The sequence below is a fragment of the Chiloscyllium punctatum genome, chromosome 26 (genome assembly GCF_047496795.1).
Source record: "Chiloscyllium punctatum isolate Juve2018m chromosome 26, sChiPun1.3, whole genome shotgun sequence".
In the NCBI taxonomy this organism is placed as follows: domain Eukaryota; kingdom Metazoa; phylum Chordata; class Chondrichthyes; order Orectolobiformes; family Hemiscylliidae; genus Chiloscyllium; species Chiloscyllium punctatum.
The window spans coordinates 18390271-18403969 of record NC_092764.1 but is presented as its reverse complement, the minus strand read 5'-3'; the positions used below and the strand labels follow the sequence as shown (position 1 = coordinate 18403969).

The 13699-nt window shown below is 47.4% G+C and overlaps 1 protein-coding gene across 11 annotated transcripts in view; it reads right to left on the bottom strand.

The window, feature by feature from the left end:
* Positions 1-13699, bottom strand: part of gse1b (Gse1 coiled-coil protein b) — a 627491-nt gene that overhangs the window by 240199 nt on the left and 373593 nt on the right. The window contains exon 1 of one of the 11 annotated variants that reach the window (XM_072595896.1): positions 7856-8059. The exons of the other annotated variants lie outside the window; for them this stretch is intronic. Within the exon in view, the coding sequence (XP_072451997.1) occupies positions 7856-7928 (73 nt within the window). The 5' untranslated portion in view covers positions 7929-8059. Of the gene's footprint in view, positions 1-7855; positions 8060-13699 lie in introns of those variants that run through there. 11 annotated transcript variants of the gene reach the window in all.

Genomic DNA, 13699 nt, shown 5'->3' with positions numbered 1-13699 from the left:
TGACCATGTGCGTTATTGACGGTGTGGGAGCATGATGGTGTGGGTGTATGACGGTGTGGGTGTGTTACAGTATGGTGTTTGATGGTGTGGGTGTATGACGGTGTGGGTGTATGACGGTGTGAGTGTTTGACGGTGTGAGTGTATGATGGTGTGGGTGTATGACGGTGTGGGTGTGTGATGGTGTGAGTATTTGACAGTGTGAGTGTTTGGCAGTGCGGGTGTAAGACGGTATGGGTATATGATGGTGTGGGTGTATGATGGTGTGGGTGTATGTTGGTGTGGGTGTATGACGGTGTGAGTGTTTGACAGTGTGAGTGTTAAACTGTGCGGGTGTATGATGGTGTGAGTGTTTGATGGTGTGGGTGTATGACGGTGCAGGTGTATGATGGTGCGGGTATATGATGGTGTGGGTGTATGACAGGTGGGTGTATGACGTGTGAGTGTTTGACGGTGTGGGTGTTTGGTGGTGCGGGTATATGATGGTACAGATGTTTGACGGTGTGGGTGTTTGGCAGTGTGGGTGCATGACGGTGTGGGTGTTTGGCGGTGTGGGTGTTTGGCGGTGCGGGTGATTGGCAGTGTGGGTGTATGACAGTGTGGGTGTTTGGCGGTGTGGGTGCATGACGGTGTGGATGTTTGGCGGTGCGGGTGTTTGGCGGAGCGGGTGTATGACGGTGTGGGTGTATGAAGGTGTGGGTGTATGACAATGCGGGTGTATGACGGTGCAGGTGTATGAAGGTGTGGGTGTATGAAGGTGTGGATGTATGACGGTGCGGGTGTACGACTGTGCGGGTGTATGACCGTGTGAGTTAATGATGGTGTGGGAGTATGATGGTGTGGGTGTATGACGGTGTGGGTGTATGATGGCGCGGGTGTATGACGGCACGGGTGTATGACGGCGCGGGTGTATGACAGTGTGGGTGTGTAACAGTATGGGTGTTTGATGGTGTGGGTGTATGACGGTGCGAGTGTTTGACGGTGTGAGTGTTTGACGGTGCGGGTGTACGATGGTGCGGGTGTATGACGGTGTGGGTGTATGATCGTGTGAGTATTTGACAGTGTGGGTGTTTGGCAGTGCGGGTGTAAGACGGTGTGTGTGTATGATGGTGTGGGTGTATGATGGTGTGGGTGTATGTCGGTGTGGGTGTATGACGGTGTGAGTGTTTGACAGTGTGAGTGTTAAACGGTGCGGGTGTATGATGGTGCGACTGTTTGACGGTGCGACTGTTTGACGGTGCGACTGTTTGACGGTGCGACTGTTTGACGGTGCGAGTGTTTGACGGTGCGAGTGTTTGACGGTGCGAGTGTTTGACGGTGCGAGTGTTTGACGGTGCGAGTGTTTGACGGTGCAGATGTATGACGGTGTGGGTGTATGACGGTGTGGGTGTATGACGGTGCGGGTGTATGACGGTGCGGGTGTATGATGGTGCGGGTGTATGATGGTGCGGGTGTATGATGGTGCGGGTGTATGATGGTGCGGGTGTATGATGGTGCGGGTGTATGATGGTGTGGGTGTAGGACAGTGTGGGTGTATGATGGTGTGGGTGTATGATGGTGTGGGTGTATGATGGTGCGGGTGTATGATGGTGTGGGTGTAGGACAGTGTGGGTGTATGATGGTGCGGGTGTATGATGGTGTGGGTGTATGATGGTGTGGGTGTAGGACGGTGTGGGTGTATGATGGTGTGGGTGTATGATGGTGTGGGTGTATGATGGTGTGGGTGTATGATGGTGTGGGTGTATGATGGTGTGGGTGTAGGACAGTGTGGGTGTATGATGGTGTGGGTGTAGGACAGTGTGGGTGTAGGACAGTGTGGGTGTATGATGGTGCGGGTGTATGATGGTGCGGGTGTATGATGGTGTGGGTGTATGATGGTGTGAGTGTATGATGGTGTGGGTGTATGACGGTGTGGGTGTATGATGGTGTGGGTGTATGATGGTGCGGGTGTATGATGGTGTGGGTGTATGATGGTGTGGGTGTATGATGGTGTGGGTGTATGATGGTGTGGGTGTATGATGGTGTGGGTGTAGGACAGTGTGGGTGTAGGACAGTGTGGGTGTATGATGGTGCGGGTGTATGATGGTGCGGGTGTATGATGGTGTGGGTGTATGATGGTGTGAGTGTATGATGGTGTGGGTGTATGACGGTGTGGGTGTAGGACAGTGTGGGTGTATGATGGTGTGGGTGTATGATGGTGCGGGTGTATGATGGTGTGGGTGTATGATGGTGTGGGTGTATGATGGTGTGGGTGTATGATGGTGTGGGTGTAGGACAGTGTGGGTGTATGATGGTGTGGGTGTATGATGGTGTGGGTGTAGGACAGTGTGGGTGTATGATGGTGCGGGTGTATGATGGTGTGGGTGTATGATGGTGTGGGTGTAGGACAGTGTGGGTGTATGATGGTGTGGGTGTATGATGGTGTGGGTGTATGATGGTGTGAGTGTATGATGGTGTGGGTGTAGGACAGTGTGGGTGTATGACGGTGCGGGTGTATGATGGTGTGGGTGTATGACGGTGCGGGTGTATGATGGTGTGGGTGTATGATGGTGTGGGTGTATGATGGTGTGGGTGTAGGACAGTGTGGGTGTATGATGGTGCGGGTGTATGATGGTGTGGGTGTATGATGGTGTGGGTGTAGGACAGTGTGGGTGTATGACGGTGCGGGTGTATGATGGTGTGGGTGTATGATGGTGTGGGTGTATGATGGTGTGGGTGTATGACGGTGTGGGTGTATGATGGTGCGGGTGTATGATGGTGTGGGTGTATGATGGTGCGGGTGTATGATGGTGCGGGTGTATGATGGTGTGGGTGTATGATGGTGTGGGTGTATGATGGTGCGGGTGTATGATGGTGCGGGTGTATGATGGTGTGGGTGTATGATGGTGTGGGTGTAGGACAGTGTGGGTGTAGGACAGTGTGGGTGTATGATGGTGTGGGTGTATGATGGTGTGGGTGTATGATGGTGTGGGTGTATGATGGTGTGGGTGTAGGACAGTGTGGGTGTAGGACAGTGTGGGTGTATGATGGTGTGGGTGTATGATGGTGTGGGTGTATGATGGTGTGGGTGTATGATGGTGTGGGTGTATGACGGTGTGGGTGTGTGATGGTGTGGGTGTGTGATGGTGTGGGTGTAGGACAGTGTGGGTGTATGATGGTGTGGGTGTATGATGGTGTGGGTGTAGGACAGTGTGGGTGTAGGACAGTGTGGGTGTATGATGGTGTGGGTGTATGATGGTGCGGGTGTATGATGGTGTGGGTGTAGGACAGTGTGGGTGTAGGACAGTGTGGGTGTATGATGGTGTGGGTGTATGATGGTGCGGGTGTATGATGGTGTGGGTGTATGATGGTGTGGGTGTATGATGGTGTGGGTGTATGATGGTGTGGGTGTAGGACAGTGTGGGTGTATGATGGTGTGGGTGTATGATGGTGTGGGTGTATGATGGTGTGGGTGTATGATGGTGTGGGTGTAGGACAGTGTGGGTGTATGATGGTGTGGGTGTAGGACAGTGTGGGTGTATGATGGTGTGGGTGTAGGACAGTGTCGGTGTATGATGGTGTGGGTGTAGGACAGTGTGGGTGTATGATGGTGTGGGTGTATGATGGTGTGGGTGTATGATGGTGTGGGTGTATGATGGTGTGGGTGTATGATGGTGCGGGTGTATGATGGTGCGGGTGTATGATGGTGTGGGTGTAGGACAGTGTGGGTGTATGATGGTGTGGGTGTATGACGGTGTGAGTGTTTGACGGTGCTGGTGTATGACGGTGTGAGTGTTTGACGGTGCAGATGTATGACGGAGCGGGTGTATGATGGTGTGGGTGTATGATGGTGTGGGTGTATGATGGTGTGGGTGTATGACGGTGTGAGTGTTTGACGGTGCTGGTGTATGACGGTGTGAGTGTTTGACGGTGCAGATGTATGACGGAGCGGGTGTATGATGGTGTGGGTGTATGATGGTACGGGTGTAGGACAGTGTGGGTGTATGATGGTGTGGGTTTATGATGGTGTGGGTGTATGATGGTGTGGGTGTATGACGGTGTGAGTGTTTGACGGTGCGGGTGTATGATGGTGTGGGTGTATGATGGTGTGGGTGTAGGACAGTGTGGGTGTATGATGGTGCGGGTGTATGATGGTGTGGGTGTATGACGGTGAGTGTTTGACGGTGCTGGTGTATGACGGTGTGAGTGTTTGACGGTGCAGATGTATGACGGAGCGGGTGTATGATGGTGTGGGTGTATGATGGTACGGGTGTATGACAGTGTGGGTGTACGACGGTGTGTGTGTATGACGGTACAGGTGTATGATGGTGTGGGTGTATGACGGTGCGGGTGTATGACGGTGCGGGTGTATGACAGTGTGGGTGTACGACGGTGTGTGTGTATGACGGTACAGGTGTATGATGGTGTGGGTGTATGACGGTGCGGGTGTATGACAGTGTGGGTGTACGACGGTGTGTGTGTATGACGGTACATGTGTATGATGGTGTGGGTGTATGATGGTGTGGGTGTATGACGGTGTGGGTGTATGACGGTGCGGGTGTTTGACAGTGTGGGTGTGTGATGATGTGTGTGTGATGGAGTGAGTGTTTGACAGTGCGAGTGTATGACGGTGTGAGTGTTCGACGGTGTGGGTGTGTGATGGTGTGAGTATTTGACAGTGTGGGTGTTTGGTGGTGCGGGTGTACGACGGTGTGTGTGTATGACGGTGTGGGTGTGTGATGGTGTGAGTGCTTGACAGTGCGAGTGTATGACGGTGTGAGTGTTTGACAGCGCTGGTGTATGACGGTGCGGGTGTATGACAGTAGGGGTGTATGACAGTGCGGGTGTATGACTGTGGGGGTGTATGACAGTGTGAGTGTTTGACAGTGCGGGTGTATGACGGTGCGGGTGTATGACGGTGCGGGTGTATGACGGTGCGGGTGTATGACAGTGGAGGTGTATGACAGTGGGGGTGTATGACCATGCGGGAGTATGACCATGCGGGTGTATGACGGTGTGAGAGTTTGACAGTGGAGGTGTATGACCGTGCGGGTGTATGACCGTGTGGGTGTATGACAGTGGGGGTGTATGACGGTGCGGGTGTATGACGGTGCGGGTGTATGACGGTGCGGGTGTATGACGGTGCGGGTGTATGACGGTGCGGGTGCATGATGGTGTGAGAGTTTGACGGTGCGGGTGTATGACAGTGTGAGTGTTTGACAGTTTCACTAACAGTTGGAAACTGGCCACAAGGCCCTCACATCACCGTATTTGAGGTGGTTTCCTGCTCTCCCATCTTCCGGCTTCAGGTAAAAGCTGAGGTGGGTGGCTCTGGGCAATAAACTGAGGTCCCCTCAGGTAACAGTGTTTCCATTTTTGCTATCCTTGTTCCAAATGACCTGCTGTCCAAAAGGAAATTAGAAAAGCCACCCAACTCAGCCTCAACCCTTATGCCTGCTAAGCTCATGAGGATTCTGATAAATCTACAGCACCACAGCGCCAGGGGTCTGGGTTCAATTGCAGCCGCAGGCTACTGTGTTTGAGGAGTTTGCACATTGACTGTGTGGGTGCTCTGGTTTTCTCCTACAGTCCGAAGATGTGCAGGCTAGGTGGATTGGACATGGTAAATGGCCGAGGGATGTGCAGGCTAGATGGATTGGCCATGGTAAGTGGCTTAGGGATGTGCAGGCTAGGCGGATTGGCCATGGGAAATGGCTTAGGGATGTGCAGGCTAGATGGATTGGCCATGGTAAATGGCCCATGGATGTGCAGGTTAGGTGGATTGGCCATGGTAATTGGCCCATGCATGTTCAGGTTAGGTGGATTGGCCATGGTAAATGGCCGAGGGATGTACAGGTTAGGTGGGTTGGCCATGGGAAATGCAGGGTTACAGGGAAAGGGGAGGAGGCTGGTTCAGAGCGGAACGCTCTTCAGACGGTCAGTGCCCACTCAATGGGTTTCCACATTGTAGGGATTCTATGAAGATTTTATGATGTAGCTGGTTGGATCTAACAGCCAAACCTCTCACAATTTTCATGCAGTTGCCATAAATCTGTGCGGAGAGTGTCGTAACAGGAAGAACTGTACAACCCTCATCAAACCAGTTTCCATACGTGCTGCTTGACATTTGAACAAAAGGGAAATGTGGCATTCATTTAAAGAAAAAAAAAGACAAAATCATGCATTCGTGATGGGTAGAAAATTGGGAAGGTGTTTTGATCAAACACCTACCTGCATCTCTGGCAAAGTTCACCACTGTCATTTTAAATAGTTTAATCACAATTAGCAAGTCTCTGTCTCTCAGTTTGAATTTACCTGGCTCCTATGACTGGGAGTTGCCAGCGGATTACCAACTCTCAGCTACCTACGTACTGCCCCATCCTGCACCACCCTAGCCTGGCATTGGTGGTGACCACTACAAGCAAGGAAAAGGCTCTTGTGATCATCCTGGCCTATGCAGCTCTCTAAAACCCTGGTCGGAACAACCAAATCCACTGTGGAATTCAGATTTTTTTTCACTTTGATGATTGAGCGCAAACATTTTTACTGGCTCATTTCTGAGATCCCTCTTCAAAAACCTTCCTTAGACGCCAGCGGATTCGCTCTGACCCCAACCCCCCCCCCCCCCCCCCCACCGAGCCTGGGCTGAAAGAAACAAAATAATGATGCATTATTTCTGTGGGAGCCTGTTACGGTGTTTCACTAGCCAGGCAGCTTGTACAAACATCATCTCAGATCTGCCACAGCCGCTAATCCTCTTGGGAAAAGAGCGTTGATAGCAATGAACCTTAAGTGATGCCTTTTTGCCCTCTGCTGCACTGGAGGGTAAAATTCCTCCTCAGGCTCCCTCTCCCCCTCTTCTTCCTGATACCAAACAACCTGGATCCATTTTGGCTGTCTCATCTAATTCCTATTCACAGTGATTCCTTAAAAGCCCCCATCTCATCCCCTTAATGCTGCTCAGTGCAGCAATCTGTGTAATCTGACGGGCAACACAACAGAGTCACTTTAGGCTTTTATGCCTCTGCCCATCAGTCTATTAACATTAAATTTTTATGCCGTCTGGAATGGGCAGTTTTGCGAGCTACCAAAATAAAATGTCAAAACACTGAAAGCTTCAAGGCAGCAGAGACTGAATGAAAAGTTTTACAGCAGCGAGGGAGGGATGGAAACGTATGACACTGAGCATCTCATCGTGTTTAACTTAACAGGATCCTACATCACGGAGTCAATGAGTTGAATGGTAATCTTCCATCAGATGAGCCTGAGCGGTTTCCTAAAGGGATTATGTGATTCAGTACAGGCACACATCCCAACAGCTGTACTTTTTTTTTAAAAATTCTCTGAAATAAATGGAATAACTTACTAGAGAGATTTCAGAATTTTGAAAAAAAGACACAAGCAGTCGCCTGATCCCTCTTTCCCCAGGACGGAAGGTAATCTCAAATTCCGCCTCAGCAGACTCTACTTATTTATGTCTCTCCAGAAAGAACTGACATTAGGCCAGCTCCTTCACTCAACATTAACAGGGCACCGTCTCAGGGTCAGGGGCAAAGGTCAAAGGTTTGCGACCTGCTTAGGGCCAGTGTCAGGTATTTGGTGTGAAAGCCTTTGTTTGTGGGTTTTATATTTTAAAAAAAAACAGAAGTGACACTAGTTACAGATCATAGTCATGTTAAATAGTGCATACATAATGAATTACCATGGCCCTGCTCTACATCGCAATACTACATGCAGATGTGCAATCTTTCAACAGCTGGATAAGAGGAGAACAAAGGGAAGGGGATTTTTTTTTTAAAAAGGATTTTAACACTCAGAGGGAGCAGCGACAGTCCCTTAACAATTCATTAAAGTGCTCAATCGCTCCAGCGGTACTTACTGAGATTCTGGAGCAGTGACGACCAGCTTTTCATCTCGATCATATTGTCTGGGCTGTGACAAAGAGAAACCATCAGAGTCTGGTACAGGAGCCCCCTACATTACTCTTCCCCGAGTCAGGCTAGCGCTGCCCGAAAGCAGGAGTCCCCTTGCAGCTGCGGTCCTCCGCCTCCCACAGAGCCTGATAACTTCACTCACACAACATTAGCTTTCTGACAGCCGAGACTCTCTCTCTCACTATGTGTACGTATGCTCTCTTTGGGGAGTCAGCAGCAACAGAAGCGTGCAGCTTTGCAGGGGGAAAAGCCAATCGCTCATGTTAGACACAGACTGAGATGATCCCACTCAACGCCTCGCACAGCTTTTTCTGCACTGGGCCAGTCCTGAATTATGGAAGCCTATTTTTTCTTTATCTCTTTCTTTCCCTCTCTCTCCTCCGCCTCCTCTTCTGTTACCCATGAACCAACTCTATTCCCCCCTCTCTCTTTGCACTTGATAAGAGAGTTGTCAAGATGGCTGAGCTACCAGTGACCTCTCACCCAGAGCTGCTAATTAGGACTCTGCAATGATGGCTCAGGCATCTCGCCTGAAGTTTGTGGAACCAAAGCATTTAATTGGCACTCCTTCTCATTTCTCCTCACAGCTCAAAACACAAAAAAATGCAGCTTTTTCTTTCAAAAAAAGGACAAAATTATACGAAAAAAGATACCGCATTCACTGCCTCTTCCCTCTGCCAAATCCTATTGCATTCCTAACCTGCAAGCAGAAAAAAAATTCTCACAGCAGACTGACTCACACCTACAAAGTGAAGAGCTCCCCTAAAGCGGCTGACATATTGCTGAAAAACAAACCTACACATTCAGGTCAAAGGCCTTTATTTGAATAAATACACGGATACAGTCTGCTGTTCTGACACTGTTGGCGTGCTTTTTAGATTCAATAAAATCCTGTGTATAATGTGATCAATGTCTTCTTCATGGTTGGGCATGTAGTACTGTGCTAAACTACTTAACACACTGACAAAAGCTGATAGAATAATGTGTTTACTTGTGGGTTTTATAGAAAGAGTCAAGTCACCTGGTGATAAACTGCAGAGAAGAAAAGTTATCATTTTCCCACAGGAATGTTTCACTGATAACATTTAAAGCAACACACCGTTACAAAATGATAGCTTTTCTTTCATCGTCTCTCATTCTGCCAAAATAATACTAAGGAGTGCAGAGTGCTGCTGGTGGTGGGGCCCAGCTTTATTGGTGTGCCTAAGACAGCATGGGTTGTCCTGACACATGGTTGGAATGAGGAGAAACAGAAGAGGACCTGTCTCATCCCAACAGGTCAAAGGTTGTGAAGAAGCAGCCATTACTCTCACTCTATCAAATTCCTGGGATTTCACATCCAGGCAGGCAACTGCTGTCAGGAGAGCTCAGCTGTATCCTCTGGGATTCTTCCCTTTCAAATAAAGCATTTGCTGATGGTTCATGTACAGCAAAGCATTTCCTTAAGGATAAATCGGAATTAGGGCTTTTCTCCCAATCAAATCACAGTGTGCTTCCCACATTCTACCACTGGACACCTGCACTGTCAGTGAAACAGCTTGCAAATAAGGTCCCTGAAAATCCTCCTCCATAGCCACTGTGAAAAGACCTTTCAAAATCTGTTCTGCCACAACCCCAGCCTAGGGGTTTTAAGGTACAGTCATGCCCAGATGCTAGTAGGTGGGGAACAAGTACAGCACCACACACAGAAACACATACTCTAGAACACACACACACACACACAACTATGTACTCTAGAACACACACACACTAACATATACACACACAAACATGTGGCGTTGACATGTACTGAAACATGTATAAACACACACGTGTGTACTCTAGATTACACACACAACATTGACACACAAACATGTGCGCTAACACACTTGAACACGCGCACACAAATATATGTTCTAGAACACACAAACATATGATGCTGACACATACTGGAACACACACATAAACATGTACTCTAGAACTAACTGATACTAACATATACACACACCAATTCATGGTGCTAACACACACTGGAACACACACACACAAACATGTACACACACACAAAACACATGGTGTTGACACATACTGGAACATGAACACAAATAGAACGCACAAAAATATACACACTAATGACACATACAGAAATGCATACTAGAACACACACACTAACAATTGTACAAATATACACAGTAACACACACAAATATGTAAATCAACTCACACTAACACAGAGTTGGATACACAAACCCTATCATACATTCATACAAATATGAAGACTACACTAGGAGACATTCAAATTACTGGATGCACACGAATAGATGAGCAAAAGCTCTGACAAGTCAGTAAGTTGACCTTCAGTTATTTTATTTACATAATACCATGAAAGGCTCATTAAAGGAGGACTGTGTGCTGGCAGTGGGGCAGCTGCACTTGCAGAGACTGAAGGCAGAACACTGGACTGCAATGCTGTGTGATTTTCCAGACCAGAATTCAGGATTAAGGATCACCCCTCGTGCATCATCCATCTGCTGGTGTGTGTGTGTATTTGTGTGTGTGTGTGTGTTGTGCGCGCCCCTTTAAGGCTACAAAGTCTGACTACTGTCAGGCTGACGCTGAGTGAGTTCATATCCCTATCAATTAAGAAGTTGCAGACATCCTGGCTCCTAGATTTTGTACTTTTGGAGAGATTCTTGCTTTGCACTCAAGTTGCAGGCAATTCCAGAAGGAATCCTTATTGGAGCAATTTCAAAATATACAATGACCAATTCTTGGCCAAGTTTGGTTGTGAACGCTGTCATTTTAAGATGTTTAGTATATTAAAAACTTTAACACCAGGGGTCACCCAGTTGAGCAAAAAGATGGCAACCAAAAGTACTTTCAACAGAATGTATTGAGAAGGCTGTTTGAAAGAATCAATTCTTCCCCTCTGGTCCCACACAGGAACTGCTCTGTGAGTGACAGCTTAATGCGTACAGTACCCTTGGATTCGGAATATCTTTTGACCAGCAGAGAATTCAAGCAAAGGAGGACATGCAGTCCTTATCAGGTGTATGTCTACTAAACATGCTTGTATACATAAATCAATATACATATGTCCATACCTGCGCTCAGGGAAGAACACAGACAGCAATGAACTGAAAGCTGACACAAGGGATTTTAAAGTTGGGCAAGAATTCCCTTCACAATCGCATACAAAAAAGGGATTAAGGAAAGGAACAAGCATCTGTTTTACACTTTAAAGAAAAGAGGCAGAATTTCAACTGCCTCTCCTCCTGCCTCCCGTCATCTCCAAATAAGATCAACTCCGGCAATATATAACACATCTGACAGATGCGATACAGTCTGTCAAACAAAACCAGTGGTGCCAGGTTCTCTCTTGGCATTTTTTCAGATAAAGATGGTCATCGTTCCAACGTTAGATCAGAAGTGGGAATATTTGCTGATCATTGCACAACGTTCAGCACCGATTGCAACTTAGCAGATACTGAAGCAGTCCATATCCAAATGCAGCAAAACCTTGACAACATCCAGGTTTGGGCTGGCAACTGACATGTAACATTGACACCACACGAAAGACAGACAATAAGCATCAACAACAGGAGAGAAATTGCCATCTCTCCTCAACACTACCACTGCTGAAACTCCCACCATCAACATTCTGGGAGTTACCATTCACCAGAAACCCGACAAAACCAGCCATATAAATATGGTGGCTCAAAATACAGCTCAGAGACTAGGAATCCGGCAGTGTGTAAATCATGGGGTCAGAGTCAATGTTGTGGATTCCCACAGCAGCTCCCTCCCACTCTTCACAGAGACAGCACTTTCTAAAGGTATCCAGAGATCCAATTCAGATCAATTGATAGCCTCGTGCTTTCAGTCTTTCACCCTGGTCCAAACAAAAAGAATGAAAGTTTTTTCTAATCAGTTCTTTCCCAATGTACGTGACAATTTAAGATTACAAACTATGAGTCAGAAGATTGCATGTGAAGGGTGTGCCAGCACCTATTTTCTGCATTTCCTTTTCTCACACTGTTTGATCAAACCTCTGAGAAGGTGATAATTCAAGATAACTCGAGACCCTCTGGCCTTTAACACAGATCAGCTTTTTTTCTCATTTCTGCAATGTTACAAACTTTTTAAACTTGCACGAGCGCACATGACTTTGCCTTCTGTTCTCATTCATCAAAAATGATAACACTTCTTTACTGGGACTTATTAAAATATCTTCCACTGTCTCTGCAGTAAATTACCTGTAATGCCATCAGTCAACTGGAATACAAATGGGGATTGACTGTTTCAGAAAATAAAGACTATTGTAAATCTAAACAGGGAAGCAAACGGAAAACTGGAACACGGTTTTGCATCAAATGAAAGGTCAGCAGCTTGAAATATTAACTGTTTCTCTCTCCCCAGATGCTGCCAGACCTGCTCAGTATTTCCAGTACTTAATGTTTTTATATTAAACCCCAGGATCTATCCAGGGCAACCTCACCACAATCTTCTTCCCATCCTTCTTTCACACACAGCCCCATTTTTCAGGTAAGGTAGCCACACCATTTTGTTGAACAGAACCGCCTGTGAACTGTGCCCTCGTATCCTGAGGTGAATCGATACCAGCCTGGCTGAGCCCGGTGAACACAGACAGGAGATGCTGATGTTATACAGAAAGTGTGCCAACACCAACTTGCACCTATGTACAGGGGAGTCCCGATTTAAGAACGTTGAACTGATGAATGTTTGTGCTTACAAAGGCAATCCCATACAGGGGGGTAATTTTAAAGATTCAGCATGTGAACGTTTCCTGCACTTACTTATAGCAATTTTACATTTCCTGCATTGTGTTCTGATTTGCATACAAATCGACTTGTGAACGGACTCAAGAACAGATCACGTTCACAACTCGCAGATTGCCTGTAGAGCCTTTAGCATAATGATATATAGTATAGAGTTGTTGAGACGGTTTGTAACTCGGACTGTAGATGAAGTTGTGGATTCATTCTCCATACCGGTGTGTTTTTCTGCAAACGTTTCACCGCCTCGCTAGGTGACATCATCAGTGCATCTTTGATAAGGGGTTGGTGCTCTGTTGCAAAGGTCAAAAGCCTGACACTCACATCCAACAGGACGAATGTTATCTACAAGAATCCCTGCAAAGACTGTGAGAGACACTACATAGGACAAACAGGAAGAAAACTGACCATACGAGTGCACGAACATCAGCTCGCCACTGCCAGACACCACCAGCACTCTCTCATTTCCAACCACACAGACAACGAAGGACACAAATTCAACTGGGACAATGTAACCATCCTAGCATAGGCAACACAGAGACATGCCAGAGAATTCCTTGAAGCCTGGCACTCCAATTGGAGCTCAATCAAGAGACACATCGAGCTGGACCCCATATACAAACCACTTAGATACAGAACCAGAAGTACCAACAAACAGAGATGTATAAATACCAGGCAGGACAGAGCACCAACACCTTTTCAAAGGTGCACTGATGATGTCACCTATGGGGCAACAAAATGTTTGCAGAAAAACACACCGGCTTTGTGAACGGATCCATGACTTCATAATGATTTATCCCAAGGTGCTTCACAGGAACTTTATACTGACAATGAACAACGTACGGAGACGTTAAATAGGTGACCAAAGCTTTGGTCAAGAGAAGTTTTAAGAAGTGCCCTAGTGGAGGTAGCGAGGCTGAGACATGTACAGGGGGACTTCCAGAACTTGAGACTTATACAGTGAAGGGCTGATCACCAGTGATAAATAAATTATAACTGGAAATGCACTAAAGGC